This window comes from Thalassophryne amazonica, chromosome 18, assembly GCF_902500255.1.
Source record: "Thalassophryne amazonica chromosome 18, fThaAma1.1, whole genome shotgun sequence".
In the NCBI taxonomy this organism is placed as follows: domain Eukaryota; kingdom Metazoa; phylum Chordata; class Actinopteri; order Batrachoidiformes; family Batrachoididae; genus Thalassophryne; species Thalassophryne amazonica.
The window spans coordinates 69037226-69054212 of record NC_047120.1 but is presented as its reverse complement, the minus strand read 5'-3'; the positions used below and the strand labels follow the sequence as shown (position 1 = coordinate 69054212).

General features: G+C 43.1%; 1 protein-coding gene across 1 annotated transcript in view; it reads right to left on the bottom strand.

The window, feature by feature from the left end:
* The window catches only part of dnah9 (dynein, axonemal, heavy chain 9), a 396633-nt gene that overhangs the window by 53360 nt on the left and 326286 nt on the right, over positions 1-16987 (bottom strand). Inside the window, exons 69-70 of the mRNA XM_034193818.1 lie at positions 11213-11361; positions 2229-2356 (exon numbers count right to left, since the gene is read on the bottom strand). Of these exons, the coding sequence (XP_034049709.1) occupies positions 2229-2356; positions 11213-11361 (277 nt within the window). The remainder of the gene's footprint in view (positions 1-2228; positions 2357-11212; positions 11362-16987) is intronic.

Genomic DNA, 16987 nt, shown 5'->3' with positions numbered 1-16987 from the left:
ACATAGCTTCCAGCAGCGAAGCTCAACTCTCTACTCAATAACAGTGTTTCTGTGAGGCGGAAGTCTTGGAAAATAAAGCAGTGCTGACTTATGGTTTGGTTTATAAATAAAATTAATACTGATAGAATAACTCCATTAATGTAAATTCTGTCATTTGTACAAAGTTAAAATATAACATATAACTTTTAATGTTGAATAATGCACTAATTCTGAAGTTCTGTAACAAACACAGACAGATGGCAAAGGATTATGGGGAAACACTGATTGGTTGACTCATTCATTCTATGTAAACCAACACGTTAATTTGAGGTGTGTCATGTGTTGGTGTTACAGATAAATGTGCTTTTGTAAAATATGCCATTTTTTTATTTGTAAAAAAAAAGGCATTTTCAGAAAAAAGCCAAGTTGTAATTAGATAACCATCTGATATAACCGGTGTTAAAATAAATAGAACACTGCCAACTAGTGGACGCTCAGTACTAGGGTGAATACTGCCATGAACACTACTGGCCAGTAGATGGAAGTAGAGACCATAAAAACTTGCCAAAATAAAATTCCAGATTATCCATGTCTGCTACGTTTAAGATGCGTGGAATTTAATAAACGCAAACTGAATTTCAGACATCTTATATATATATATCTCCGGAACAAAGACGACAGACAGTGTTTGACATTAGCAGGACTCTAATAGCAAACAGGAATCAATTGCAATGATTCCAACTGAAAATAATGGAGGAGCAACCTGGGCTTCTTCTGGCATTTTTACATATAACAAACACAATAACAACGTCTATAAACCCAGAGAATATATTCACGAGAGTTTTAGGCACAATATACAAAGGGTTTAATGCTGCTGTCCGTGTGGAGCCTGATCAGAGCGTCTCAAATGCATTTCTTCTGTTGTGAATGTACTGAGGTACCCATAATGCACAAGCAGCATGTCCACACTAAAACCTTCAAAATTAGTGCATTACTTTAAAACTAAAAAATATACCTGATATTTTCACTTTATAAAATTTCAGACGTGATGTTAATTTAAATAACTTGTTTCAAAATTAGCTTGGTTAAAATTTTAACCATAAGTTAAAACTGTATGCCTCTGGATGACTTGGTTGATATTGCCAGTATATCAGTATGGGGTCAAAAGAGCTTTTTCTTTTTTGTGACCAGTTCTATTTTGCCTGCAGAGAATAGAGCTGTTTCTTCTTGAACCATCTCTCCTCTGTTTACGGAGGATAGAACTGCACATCTACTATAAAACATTTAACAGGTAGGTGCTTAACTGATTTTAGATTTCATAGATGTTTGTAACTATTCAGCTGTTTACCACGTCTGCAAAAATATGTTAGCGGTCTAAAAATTATTGGACCAAAACTTATTACTCCGATGATGGTTTTCAAAGTTATCTGAAAAGCTAATCCGATAATGAAAACATTTTAGCAAAACTGTGCCCACCACTGCCTATAAATCACTTCATTCACTGGCACCCAAGTACATCACTGACATTCTTCACTCCTACTCCCAGTCACAGCCCCTGCGCTCCACCAGCAAGGATCTACTTTCTATTCCCTGCACCAGACTCAGAACATTTGGAGATAGGGCTTTCTGTGTAATTGCCTCTACCCTTTGGAACAGCCTGCCCCTTCCCATCCGTTCTGCCACTTCTTTGACGCAGTTCCAAAAGCACCTCAAATCACATCTGTTTTCTCTTGCCTATCCTCCTTAAATCCCCCCCACCCCCCACCCCCTACCTCCCTTCTCCCACTCTTGTAAAGCGACCATGGGTATCATGAAAGTCGCTATAGAAATCCAAGTCATTATTATTATATTATTATTATTATTATTATTACAAACCCACTGTGGTGAGCCTGAGCAAAAACAGCAGCAACCAAAAGAAAATTATACTTATTTAGTAATAATTCATATCAATTTTAGACCGTCATTTTCATCAGCCTTTACAAATAACATCTGGATGTAACTCGGTGAACAGGATTCACCATGATACTGAGATTTGGGATTTGACAACGTGTTGCTGATTTTAGTGTCATTTCGCATTCAGTCAGCTACATTTCCATCTACAAAACGCATCAAAATTTATACATGGAAGCAAATTATGCAACATGTGAGCAAAATTATATGGGAGATGATTTAACTGTTGAGCTTATGTGATGGTATAAACCACAATATTACCACTGTTGTGTCAATCATCTGTGCACTTTATAACATACCTGTAATATGACCCAATGGCCATCCTTAGCAGCCAAGTCAAGGGCTTGTTCAGCTACGACTTCCTGACCCTGACCCAAGGAGACATTGTGGAAGTTCTTGTTGTCATATGTGTAACCCAGCTTCTTTCCTGGGGCCACAGGAAAAGAAAAAACAGTTTTAAAAAGAAATAAACTCCATTAATTTGACATGGTGGCACTTACCAAGAGTCAGATAAGATCATTAATATTAACTATAATGTCTGCATGTTGCTCCAATGGGACTCTCGATGGTGCTACAAACAGTCTTCAAATCACCTCAGCAGTAATTTACTTTCATGCTATTCTCTATTGTGAATGGCTGAGTTGGCAAAAAGTCCCACATTGAAGCAGGCTGATCAGTTTTCATTTGGGTTTTCCAGTGTTTGGTGAAATGTGTGCAGGACCTAATGAGAGCATGATGGTGCTTTGATCACGACCCAGTTTTCTCCAATAAGCTTCAGTGATACTGTTGCTCTGAGGTTCTCACACGCAGCACGTGCCTTCCAACAAAAAAGTGAGACCCATTTATTTCCAGAGGAATGTGCCAACCTATCAGGCATCAGTGGTGAAAAGATCCACTGTCAAACAGGAGTTAGGAGCAGGGGCGTCGGACTGGGGGTAAAGGGTACTATGTACCCAGGGCCCAGAGCATGGGGGGGGGGGCAAAAAAAAAAAAAAAAAAAAACTGGCATTAAATACATTTTTGTGTTGCATTTTATTAATGTCCATACAATTCATGTTGTAAAAGAATATAATTAGAATGAATGTATAAATGTTGCGAAACATAATTCTGCTCTAACAATAATATTGAAACATCTATGAGGGCCCTTCCACCCCTGCACAGTTTTACAATGGTTTAGTCCAGGCGCACAGGTGGCACCCCCCCCCCCCCCACACACACACACATCCCAAACGGGATCTGACAGCATGAGATGTTTTTAGGCTGAAATAAGACGTCTTTACTAAAAAAAAAAAAAAAAAAAATCAAAGTCCGGATTTCAAAAAAGAAGAGAAAAACTATCGAAAACTATCTTAACGTGCACGCAGGAAACTTGCTAATATCAACACTGAGGACATATAAACTTCACAGTTTAACAGGGAAAGACACAAACCCACGCCGGTTTAGGTGGCAAAATAACTAAACAAGCAGCCGCAGCTCTGCTCATCTCCCCCCACGGGACACACAGTCCATGTGGGGGGGGGGGAGAAAGGGAGGGAGGGGGACATGGAGCAGCACGCAGCTGCTGTGACGACACACAGGACAGGAGCAGGACAGCTTACTTCTGCTGCAAGAAAATCAAAAATCTTGACCCAGTCTCCCCTGACTTTCTACTGGTTGTTAGCGCATTTATGGCAAATTAATTACCCAAATGCTAAAAATAACTGCGTGCATTTAGCGCTGTCCCTTTCATTATATGTGCGCAGATTTGGAAAAGTCTGTTTTATTACAATGAGACAAAAAACATGCCTATCTTCTGTGGGTTATAATATGACCACAGTCCAGCTGCACACACACCTGCCTACAAAAACACATGCACACACACAAATTGGTTAAACTTTTTACAATAAAAAAAATGTATTATCAGAATGTAATATTAACATTATGAACCCCACGGCCTTTAGTTTCAGACAAAGCAGGAGATGCTGGTCCAGGTTCTGGTCCCTCATCTTGTCAAATCAAATCAAATTTATTAATTTATATAGCACCAATTCACAATGAGATCGCCTCAAGGTGCTTCACACAGCATAATAAAAACAGAAAATCTAATAAAAAATTTAAAAACACAATAAAAAGACAAAACCATAAAAGAACACAAGCAACGAAGATGTTAGTGAAGGTGAGCTTATGGAGCCACTTTACAAGCAAATTATTTAACTAAAATGTAATTAAATTTTAGTAACCTTTACAACATTTTTTTTTCCTGTTTTGTCTATTTGCTTTTTAGGATTACCTAATAAATGGTGTGTCTCTGTAATCCCAGGAACCGAGGGACAGATAAAGATGACTATACAAACTATATAATATTACAGAGAATTACAAAATATACAGAAAAGGAATAGGGCTATTATGGTATGAATGTAGAGACTATATAATATGAATGAACCTTTTTCCTTATTTTTTAACAAACACAAATATACTGCATTGATTTATTCAGTCTAATACTGTTAAGAAATAACAGGAATTACCTTCTTTTTTCAAATACAGGGTTATAAAATATGTCATTTTTATTATGACATTATTTTTTATTACTTCATAAGACAGTCCAGTACTCCCTTAACCTACAAGTTGTCAGTTAAGGGAGTAATATTCTGAAAGTCCGTTTGTTATTAATATGGACTGAGATTACTGAATGACATTGACTATAAAATGGGTAATCTGTTCTTTAATGTTTTGATTGTAGAATACTGTATTATGTTTTTTTTTTTCTTCACAAAGGGAATTACACACTGCTAAGCGATGAATTACACTTACTTTGATTTAATTACTTATTTTGGAAAATTGTGTTAAATTAGATATTTTGCTGTGACTGTAGATTTTACATCCCAAACCCTAATTTGTAGTCAAGTTAACATTGGGGTATATCTCTGTTAAAATGCACGGGGATGCACCAAATTGCACATTTTTTTAGAAAATGCTGCAATTTGGTCCCCCAGACCCCCCAACACAATACTGTTCCCCCAACTTTAAAAATGGTTCTGACTCCCATGTGTGATCTAAGGTATACATGTTGTAGACCTGGTTTGACTACATATTAAAAATCTGGTGTTTCCGTTGATAAAAAAGAGCACAACAGTGTGTGTGTGGGGGACCTCAATATGGCTAGTACCTAGGGCCCAGAATTTGGTGCTACACCCCTGGTTAGGAGACCAGCTCACACTGAAGGAATGTCACAAAGAAACAAATCTGACTGCCAATAAAATCTTTACTTTTTAAACTGCACAACTAATCCTTTCATTTTTCCACTGAAGCTCCAAACGTGAGAGTTTTGTTTGCACGCAAGCTATTTTCTGCTAAAGATATAAAATCAATGCACATAAACATTTAACACTTTGTGCTAAACTAGCCAAATCTTCTACACGGTCGTTTTGTGCTGAAGTCAACATGGACTGATTTTCTTTCTACCACTATATAAAAAAACATCCACTCGACTATTATCACAAAATTTGCGTGGTCATGAGGGGCCATCCCAGAAGTGACATCAACCAATCAATCATGTGACAAGCTGTGGATACACTGTTGGCCTTTTACACATTTTATTTACGCCATTTCGAGGTAAAGGGGAGGGGGGGATTCAGGCTTCTCTATATTAAAAGTAAGTAAGTAAGTCCCTTCACCTCCTCCATTGTTTTCACTCGGGGTCACCACAGCAGATCCAAAGTGGATCTGCATGTTGAATTGGCACAACTTTTACACCGGATGCCCTTCCTGACACAGTCAAGTAAGTAAGTCCCTTTGGCTGCTCCCTTGTTTGCACTCGGGGTCGCCACAGCAAACCCAAGGTGGATCTGCATGTTGAATTGGCACAGGCTTTACGCCGGATGCCCTTCCTGACGCAACTCCACATTACATGGAGAAATGTGGCAGGGGTGGTATTTGAACCCGTAACCTTCTGCACTGAAACCAAGCGCATTAACCACTTGGTCACCACCCCTGCTCCTGACACAATCAAGCTGACAACAAATTTCTACATGTTATAAATTAAATAAAACCATCAAAGATAAACTAATGGGTTGCACAATTAAGACACCATGTCGCATAACATAAGTAAATCAAGACTTTTACAGTGAGTTTTCTTTGGAGAAATCAAGGGATGGATAAATGAACATTTCCAAATCTATTAAGAAATACAGTAGTGTTCAGAATAATAGTAGTGCTATGTGACTAAAAAGATTAATCCAGGTTTTGAGTATATTTCTTATTGTTACATGGGAAACAAGGTACCAGTAGATTCAGTAGATTCTCACAAATCCAACAAGACCAAGCATTCATGATATGCACACTCTTAAGGCTATGAAATTGGGGTATTAGTAAAAAAAAAAAGTAGAAAAGGGGGTGTTCACAATAATAGTAACATCTGCTGTTGACGCTACAAACTCAAAACTATTATGTTTACACTGCTTTTTTTAGCAATCCTGTGAATCACTAAACTAGTATTTAGTTGTATAACCACAGTTCATGATTTCTTCACATCTGCGAGGCATTAATTTTGTTGGTTTGGAACCAAGATTTTGCTCGTTTACTAGTGTGCTTGGGTCATTGTCTTGTTGAAACACTCATTTCAAGGGCATGTCCTCTTCAGCATAAGACAACATGATCTCTTCAAGTATTTTGACATATCCAAACTGATCCATGATACCTGGTATGTGATATATAGGCCCAACACCATAGTAGGAGAAACAAGCTCATATCATGATGCTTGCACCACCATGCTTCACTGTCTTCACTGTGAACTGTGGCTTGAATTCAGAGTTTGGGGGTTGTCTCACAAACTGTCTGCGGCCCTTGGACCCAAAAAGAACAATTTTACTCTCATCAGTCCACAAAATATTCCTCCATTTCTCTTTAGGCCAGTTGATGTGTTCTTTGGCAAATTGTAACCTCTTCTTCACATGTCTTTTATTTAACAGAGGGACTCTGCGGGGGATTCTTGGACATAAATTAGCTTCACACAGGCATCTTCTAACTGTCACAGCACTTACAGGTAACTCCAGACTGTCTTTGATCATCCTGGAGCTGATCAATGGGTGAGCCTTTGCCATTCTGGTTATTCTTCTATCCATTTTGATGGTTGTTTTCCGTTTTCTTCCACGTGTCTCTGGTTTTGTTGTCCATTTTAAAGCACTGGAGATCATTGTAGATGAACAGCCTATAATTATTTGCACCTGCGTATAAGTTTTCCCCTCTCCAATCAACTTTTCAATCAAACTACGCTGTTCTTCTGAACAATGTCTTGAACGTCCCATTTTCCTCAGGTTTTCAAAGAGAAAAGCATGTTCAACAGATGCTGGCTTCATCCTTAAATAGGGGACACCTGATTCACACCTGCTTGTTCCACAAAACTGACGAACTCACTGACTGAATGCCACACTACTATTATTGTGAACACCCCCTTTTCTACTTTTTTTTACTAATAGCCCAATTTCATAGTTTTAAGAGTGTGCATATCATGAATGCTTGGTCTTGTTGGATTTGTGAGAATCTACTGAATCTACTGGTACCTTGTTTCCCATGTAACAATAAGAAATATACTCAAAACCTGGATTAATCTTTTTAGTCACATAGCACTACTATTATTCTGAACACTACTGTATACTGCTCAGTGAAAGGACAAGTTTGCAGTTTTTGAGAGGCATCTTTAATGCAGTACTGCATCAAATGCAAATTTCCCCCAAACACTATAGTGGTTCATCAAAGTTAAAAATTTGCATGTGATCATTGTTTCAACCTCAAATGGGCACCTTCATTCTTCCCATTTAGATTTAACTCAACAAATACGATTATTTCTGCCCGTTTCATTAAAACTCCAACCTGCAGCGGGCAGATAGTGAGGTTTTGTCCTAAGGATATTAGACCCCTGCAGAGTATACAAAATCACATCATCTATCTAATGAAAATCTAATTGAAGCTTAATACCAATGAGGAAACCCAGCAGTCACAGTGATAATAGAAATGCACATCTTTCTTTTTTTTCCACAGTGAAGCTTCTCGTCATCGGTGTGATATCTGTGCCACTGCAGCGATTGGTTACTTTTGGCTTTGATGTGGCTGGAGTGATGGTGTTGATAATAAATAATCACGTTCCTTTCAGGCACTATCTGTGCTCCGTCAGATCACGTTATGAAAGGACAGTGGTTCTGGCATAAGGCTGAAGATCTGTCTGCAGCTAAATGGCCGCACCCTGAGACACTGCTGTACACCATAAGAAAAGCCTGCGGTATCTTCTGCACACCAGACACAGTTGATTCGCTTGAATTGAAGTCTTAATTTATAAAAGCATGAGTTTCAGGCAGAAATAAGAACCAAGAGATGTCAATATAAAGAAAAACAGCACATTAATCATAATGATGTACTGCTTGGAAACAGAAACAGCTTTTTGAATGCGCACGGGGTACAGAGTAGAAACACTGCTGAAATCTTTTGGTATCATAAACTGACACAGTCCCTTCTATCTGAATATTTCATCAAATACTCAGACTGAATTATTTGGCAACAGATTCAAACATGTCAGGCTGTGATGGCGCCTTGATCCAGGTCAGTAAAAAAAGCTCTGACTTCAGACAAAAAAAAAGGTGCATCCTGCTCCGATCCACATTATTCATATAGGAATGTAAAGTAACTCTGAAACCAATGACATTTACTTTCCACTGCCCCTAATACAGCAGTTGTGCAATCTCATATATTTGTGACCTTTACTATAATCCCTTCAATCTCCCCTCGGCTTGTTGTGCATTTACAGTGATGGCTGAGACCACAGCAGAGACACAAAGCAGATGATGTGGGATGATTGTTCTTCTGGCCAATGAGCCTATGCAGCACCAATCAAAGTGGAAATCAGACAAGCGCCTACGCCGGCACTTGACTTTAATAAGCTCTTCTTCCATTCCCCACATTTTAAAGAATTCAAAGGACTATCAGGCAGCACAATGCCAAACAATGTGGGATTGGTAATATTACTGCTGATTTAAATTAACACAGCATGTTCTAATAACAACACCTGGTTTTGTAGAAGATACTGTCTTAACAGTGGCAACTATTCCCCATGCAGGGATTATGGAAACATTTGGGGCATCCCTAACCCCAACAACAGAAACAACAGGCAATCAAACTGTGCAATTCTTGACACTGACGAGTGCAAATTCAGTGACAACCTATGAGTCTGTGTGACCTTAGCACATGACCAACAGTTAAACATTCATGACTTTGAATTTGGCCTTTACGTAAAGGTTAAAAGCCATGTGACAAATACATATCCTGACATATAAGTAGTGGGACAAAATTTTGACCTTTTTCTCTCAAAGCGAAATCATTCTTGAAGAGAAGGGTGAAATTCTGTGGACCTTCTCCCATCTGTCCCTATCCAGTCTCGTACGAATAAGTACAAATCAGGGCGAATCACGGTGGAACAGCTCGTATGAGTGAACCACAGAAACATCGAGCTGACGTGCAGGCGTGAACGATTTGTGCACGCAAACACAGAGTGAGCAGCTGGAGCATGTGTAACCACATCACGCAGCTGCTGTGCAAAAAAAGAAAAAAAAAGAAAAATACATGCCACCCATGGGATTCGAACCTGCAAAGTTCTGATTGCCAGCCAGAAACTTTACCACTGTGCTACCATCGCTGGCCTATAAATGGTGCGGAAATATGCCTGAAATCAACAAGCATGGACAAGGTGTGCTGTGTGCAACCGCAAAGGCAAAAGATGTTTTATGTATTCCCACGTGAGGACAGCAAGCAGAGACACGCGCCTCACAGAGCAATGTTGTAAGTTCATGTCCTTCAAAACACAGTACATATTCTCCATCTGGGACAACTAACAGTACAGATCACAACAGCAGCCACTGTGAGCAGACACACCCCCCTCTGTCCATTCAGCGCCCAGACCAACGTGTCTCTGTCTATGTGGTCATTCATTTTCGTTAGTTGTTATGTAATTGCGTATATAGGTATTGTTGTAATTATTTATATAACTTCTGGCGGTGGTTTCTGTGTTTGTAATGTGTGCACTGAGCTGTCATCCAGCTGTCAGTGTGCTGCAATCAGCTGACAGGCCCCTCCCCGTGCTATGTGTGATCAGATCTGTACATACTTCTATTTTACTCTTCCTTTTTAGATATTTAAATATACCTTAGTATACTAGCATAGTTCCACCTTAGAATTGGAATATAATATATACCTTACTGAATTTTCACACATATAAGCATTTTATGCAAGTGTGGGCATGACACATGCACCACATGTGTTGGTTTTTACAACTCCACAGTCGTGGGGGCACATAGACAAATTTCACATCCAGCTCAAAAGTGATCATCTGCTAACTGTTTTCGTGCTAATATCGCGAATGGTCACTCATTTTCTAAGTCCCAAACGAGCAGTGTTAGATGTGCGTGCGTGTCACTTGGAATGTGGCCGACACCTGCCGCGAGAGGGATCGAATGGACTCTCACAGGGCACTCTCTGTCTTTCAGACGCTGGTGTGCGCAAATAGTTGTAGCAACAGATGTACGAGGTGTTGGAGGCAGCTTCGATTTTACACATATTGTATTCGATTCCTGCGTCATGCGCAATTCGACCACATTCGTACTATGTGTGAAGGGGCCCTAAAGATTCAACTGGGAACCATTAGCTGTTATTACACAAACTGTGGGAGCTCTGTGATGTATAACTGCTCAGAAAAAGGCTTTAAAATATTATCATCAATTTCTTATAACACAGCAGTCTTTATATATGTTTCATTACAGGTCTGCAGGAAATCTAATTGGTTGATTACTTGTCATGGGACATTTACAACTAATAGGTTTCATCCAGCTAATCTTTAAGACACTGTTGAAAAATTCCCTATCTTTATGTGTCCCTCACTCAAGACACCCAGGATGGTTGTGTCTTCAAACTGAATGTGGTATGGTCTGAAAAACGCTTTAAAACACTCCAGTTTAAATGGTTTTAAAAGACAGCAATATATTATCTACGTGTTGCTGATCTGGAAGCAGACTGTGTTCTCAGTTTGATCTCTGAACACAAGCAGATGCAAAAATAAGACAAAACAAGTGGAATTAATAAGTTATTTGTCTTAAAATGACAAACCTTACCTCTACTTTTTGGGGAAGTCAGGTGAAAACCTTTAAAATATTGCTGGTAACAAACGATCCATTCAGCAGATGTGGGTGGAATGGAAGGTCCTCAGCACAGGCACAAACACACTGAGGTTACAGCTCATTAAACACAAAAGAAGTGATAACATTACCATGTTTCTCCACATCCTTCAAAGGGTCAACACCAGGAGACAGGATGAAGAACACGGGTGTAGCTGGACCCGACTCTTCAAAGGACACGGCAAAGTCCAGTGACCTTCCAGTCACGTACTTGGTGCCCAGTTTTTCCTCCACAAAGTCTCTGTAGACAAAATATATATGACTCTACTCAACAGTGTTCTGAAGAGTGTGGGTACAAACAGACCTTTCTACCATACTAAGATATAGAAAAAGAAGTAGTAGAAGAAATCATAGCAGTGTAAGTAGTAGTCGTAGTAAAAGTATTTTATTAAATAACTACGCAAACACAAGGTGAAGAAGAGAAAGAGAGTCAGAGCTCAACAAAGGATCAAATGATGGAAGCTGAACAAGGAAGATTGTTGTGTGAAATTCAGTGAGTAGGGAGAGGGGAAGCAATTTTGGACAACTGGAAAAGTATTGCAAAAGTGGTGAGGGAGACAGCTAGGAAGGTACTGGGTGACATCTGGGCAGTGGAAGGAAGACAAGGAGACTTGGTGGTGGAATGAAGATGTTCAGGAAAGCATAAGGAGAAAGAGGTTGGAAAAAAAGTTTTGGGATAGTTGGAGAGATAAAGAAAGCAGACAGTGGAGCAAGGAAATGTGTTGTAAGGTGAAAAGATAAGTGGTGAAAGCTAAGGAAAAGGCATTTAGCGAGCTGTACAAAGAGCTGAACAGTAAGGAAGGAGAAAAGGACTTGTACTGATTGGACAGACAAAGGGACTGAGCTGGAAAGGATGAGTGCAAATGACATGCTGATTAGGGTGACAAAAGATACAGATGGTAAAGTGCTGACAAGTGAGGAGAGTGTGTTGAGAAGGTGGCAGGAATATTTTGAGGAGCTGATGAATGAAGAAAATGAGAGAGAGAAAAGACTGGATGATGTGGAGAGAGTAAATTCGGAAGTGCAAGGGATTAGCAAGGATGAAGTGAGTGCTGCTATGAAGAGAATGAAGAGTGGAAAGGCAGTTGGTCCAGATGACATTCCAGTGGAGGCATGGCAGTGGAGTTTCTAACCAAATTATTTAAGAAGATCTTGGAAAGTGAGAGGATGCCTAAGGAGTGGAAATGAAGTGTGCTGGTTCCTATTTTTAAGAACAAGGGTGATGTGCAGAGCTGCCGTAACTACAGAGGCATTAAGCTGATCACTCACAGCATGACGTTATGGGAAAGAGTAGTAGAAGCTAGGCTTTGAAAACAGGTGAGCAGGAATATGGTTTCAGGCTAAGAAAGAGCACTAAAGATGCAATGATTGCTCTGAGAAAACTGATGGAGAAGAAGGCCAGAAGGAGTTACATTGGGCCTCATGTATCAACGTGTGTATGGCGATATTTGAGCGTATATGGGGTGTACGCCAAAACGGCTGCGCTACTTGGCATTTATCAATGTGGTCGTTGGCGTACGCTGCGCTGAAAATATACACCAGGTCGAGAGGTGGCGTAAATTATACACCAAAATGAACCAGCGCTGGAATCCACAAAAATGAAACTGATCAACATGATAAACAGTGCCATTATACAAATCAATACATATGTTACATAAATAACACTTTCCTGATTATACTACATAATAATCAATACAAATCCCGCTTTTGTGGGATTGTTGGTCTATCGAGCACGATCCGTGGCCACAGCGCTGACCGCAAAGAAAGAGCTGCGCGCCTTTTTCTCCAGAGCCTGGAGCCAGAGCAGCTGAGCTTAACTTTATGTGGTGTGATCGTTTTAGACAATGAAAATGATAATAACAACTGTAGTGTTGTTATTCCCTTCGTCCGTGCTGCAATCAGGTTGTGTCGTCTCCATTCGTTTGTCACAATAAAATAAAGAAAGAAATACATTCTAACAATAAAGATATGTGAAAAATTAGGCGTGTCTTATTAATTGAGCGAGCAAATATCCACATGTCAAGAATTATTGACATGTGAAAAGAGAATACAGTGGTCCCTCGCTATAACGCGGTTCACCTTTCGCGGCCTCGCCGTTTCACGGAGTTTTTAGTCCAATTTTACATGCTTTTTTTTTTTTTACAGTGTTCTGTGTTCTGCGTGTCTGTTTATAAGAATCTTCTTGCCCAGAAGAAAAAAGAGCGCCAACAACTACTCATAACTGTGTTTGTCACTCAGAAACAGACACCTGCAGCCAGGTGTGAGTGGAAAAAGGCGCGGCGTCAGGACGCAGATGTTGTGTGGGCCGCTGAAGAGGAGGTACTGCTGGCCCACTACCACCAGAGGGCGCCCTGCTTGGAGTGCGGGCTCCAAGCACGAGAGGGCGCCAGACCCAGAGGAAGTGACAGCTGTCACTCATCACTCCAGCTGTCACTCATCTACACTACTATATAAGCCGGACTGCAACTCCACCTCCCCGCCGAGAAATCGACTACCAGAACCAAGGTAATTTCTCTGCTGAATTTAAACTGTGACTTACGTCTGTTTGCAGCCGTAATCCTGTGAAGACCCAGAAGAGGGACAAACAGGAGCTGCACGAGTGTGTGTGATTTGGAGGTGGAGGTGCTCCCTCCTAACGGTATCTGGACTATATATTACTGAGTGTGCGGACTCACACTCACACATCATATTTCTGCTTTCTGCCAGCAGTACCAGGGTCGACAGTCGAAGACAGAGGCCACCTGGGGACTCGGGACTTGGCGGCTCCGGTGTTCTTCAGGCCGTTGGTGGTGGAAGCCGTGTGGGACGCGGCTTCTCTCTCGTCGGGCGTCTTCTATCTTCGAGCCTGCCCACACTTCACCTGGTGTTTATTGACTGTGAGATTAAGACACGTTTCGTTGTGTAATATCACAACATTAAATTGTTACCTTTTGGCTTACTCATTGTCCGTTCATTTGCGCCCCCTGTTGTGGGTCCGTGCTACGACACCTTCCCAACAGGATTTCTCGGCCAACGTCATGGACTCCGAGGGGCGTCAACTCCAGCTTGAACGGCCAATGGAAGAGCCAGGAGCGCAGGCGTCAGCGGGAGGCGGGTTGAGTGAGCTGCAGCAGATCTTAACCGCCTTCAAGGCCCGATTAGAATTAGTGACCGAGCAGAGTGTCCTCCTTAATTGGAGGGTGGAGACTCTCACCGCCAGGGTGGAAGCGCGCGATCAGGGCGCTGCTGCAGCCACTCCTCTGGCTGGTCCTGGGCCCGTATTAGACGTTCCACTGGTCGTTCAACGAACCCCCCCACCGTCCCCTGAAGCATACATAAGCCCTCCGGAACCGTACGGGGGCTGTGTCGAGACGTGCGCGGACTTCCTCATGCAGTGTTCGCTCGTCTTTCACAGCGCCCCGTCATGTACGCATCAGACGCTAGCCGGGTGGCTTATGTTATTAATTTGCTTCGAGGAGAGGCACGCGCATGGGCTACGGCGCTTTGGGAGCAGAATTCACGGCTCCTAACGTCTTATGCTGGGTTTGTACGGGAATTCAAACAAGTGTTTGATCATCCCAACAGAGGCGAGACCACTTCGAACGTGCTGCTGTCGATGAGACAGGGGCGCCGTAGCGCAGCCGAGTATGCAGTCGGCTTCCGCATCGCGGCAGCGAGGTCCGGCTGGAATAACGTTGCGCTCCGCGCCGCCTTTGTAAATGGACTGTCCCCGGTCCTCAAGGAGCACCTACTGGCCAAGGAGGAACCGCGGGAATTTGACGGGCTGATCGATTTGGTTATACGTTTAGACAACCGTTTAAGCGAGCATCGTCGGGAGCAGGCCGGGAGGCATGACCGGGCACTAGTCGTCCCTCCCCCTTCCGGTTCCGACAAGGTGACGTCGTCCCCACGCTTCACTGCCAGAGAGCTCCGTGTGGCTACAGCTCCCCCTGCTGAGGAGGCTAGGGACACGAGTAGGGCCAAATTAAAGCCAAACATCAGACAAAGGAGGCTGGCCCACGGGGAGTGTTTCGTCTGCGGCTCTTGCGAGCACATGCAGAAGGACTGCCCTAAAACGGTCAAACAACAACGCCCGTCCTTAGAAACTGGGCTAAGGGTGGGTCATAACATGCACGCGGGAAAACCCCGCAAATCTGCACGAATCCCAGTAACAATCCTTTGTGGGGATTTAACCCTTCATGCCCCAGCACTGATAGACACAGGGTCTGAAGGGAATCTGCTGGACAGCAGATGGGTAAAGGAAGTAGGGCTCCCTCTGGTGGCTCTGCCGGCACCATTGCAGGTGCGAGCACTAGATGGCACCCTGCTTCCATTAATCACACATCAGACACAACCAGTGACTTTGGTTGTGTCTGGGAATCACAGGGAGGAGATAGTGTTCCATGTAACACCTTCTACCTCCCGAGTGATTTTGGGCTTTCCATGGATGGTGAAGCACAATCCCCGGATTGATTGGCCGTCTGGGGTTGTGACGCAGTGGAGCAAAACCTGCCACCGGGAGTGCTTAGGATCCTCGGTTCCTCCCGGCACTACGGCTAATGAGGAGGTCAAAGTTCCCCCCAATCTATCGGCGGTGCCAAAGGAGTACCACGATCTTGCTGACGTTTTCAGCAAAGATCTGGCACTCACTCTTCCCCCGCACCGACCGTATGATTGTGCCATCGATTTGGTCCCGGGCGCTGAGTACCCGTCCAGCAGGCTGTACAACCTCTCACGTCCGGAACGCGAATCAATGGAGACCTACATCCAGGACTCCTTAGCTGCCGGGCTGATCCGGAACTCCACCTCCCCGATGGGTGCTGGTTTCTTTTTTGTGGGCAAGAAAGAAGGCGGACTCCGTCCATGCATTGATTACAGAGGGCTGAACGAGATCACGGTTCGCAACCGATACCCGTTACCTCTGTTAGATTCAGTGTTCACGCCCCTGCATGGAGCCCAAATTTTCACAAAATTGGATCTTAGAAACGCGTACCACCTGGTTCGGATCCGGAAGGGAGACGAATGGAAGACGGCATTCAACACCCCGTTAGGTCATTTTGAGTACCTGGTCATGCCGTTCGGCCTCACTAACGCCCCCGCGACGTTCCAAGCTTTGGTAAATGACGTCTTGCGGGACTTCCTGCATCGGTTCGTCTTCGTATATCTGGACGATATACTCATCTTTTCCCCGGACCCTGAGACCCATGTCCAGCATGTACGTCAGGTCCTACAGCGGTTGTTGGAGAACCGGCTGTTTGTGAAGGGCGAGAAGTGCGAGTTCCACCGCACTTCTTTGTCCTTCCTGGGGTTCATCATCTCCTCCAACTCCGTCGCCCCTGATCCGGCTAAGGTTGCGGCGGTGAGAGATTGGCCCCAACCAACAAGCCGCAGGAAACTACAGCAGTTCCTAGGCTTTGCAAATTTCTACAGGAGGTTCATTAAAGGTTACAGTCAGGTAGTTAGCCCCCTGACTGCCCTGACCTCCACCAAGGTCCCCTTCGCCTGGTCGGATCGGTGCGAAGCCGCGTTCCAGGAGTTGAAACGCCGGTTCTCGACTGCACCAGTTCTGGTGCAGCCTGACCCTGATCGCCAGTACATAGTAGAGGTGGACGCCTCTGACTCAGGGATAGGAGCCGTGCTGTCCCAGAGCGTGGAGGCTGATAAAGTCCTCCATCCTTGTGCCTTTTATTCCCGCAGGTTGACCCCAGCTGAACGGAACTATGACGTCGGCAATCGGGAACTTCTTGCGGTGAAGGAGGCTCTTGAAGAGTGGAGACACCTGCTGGAGGGGGCATCGTTGCCCTTCACGGTTTTCACGGACCATCGGAACCTGGAGTACATCCGGACCGCCAAGCGGCTGAACCCCAGGCAAGCCCGCTGGTCTCTGT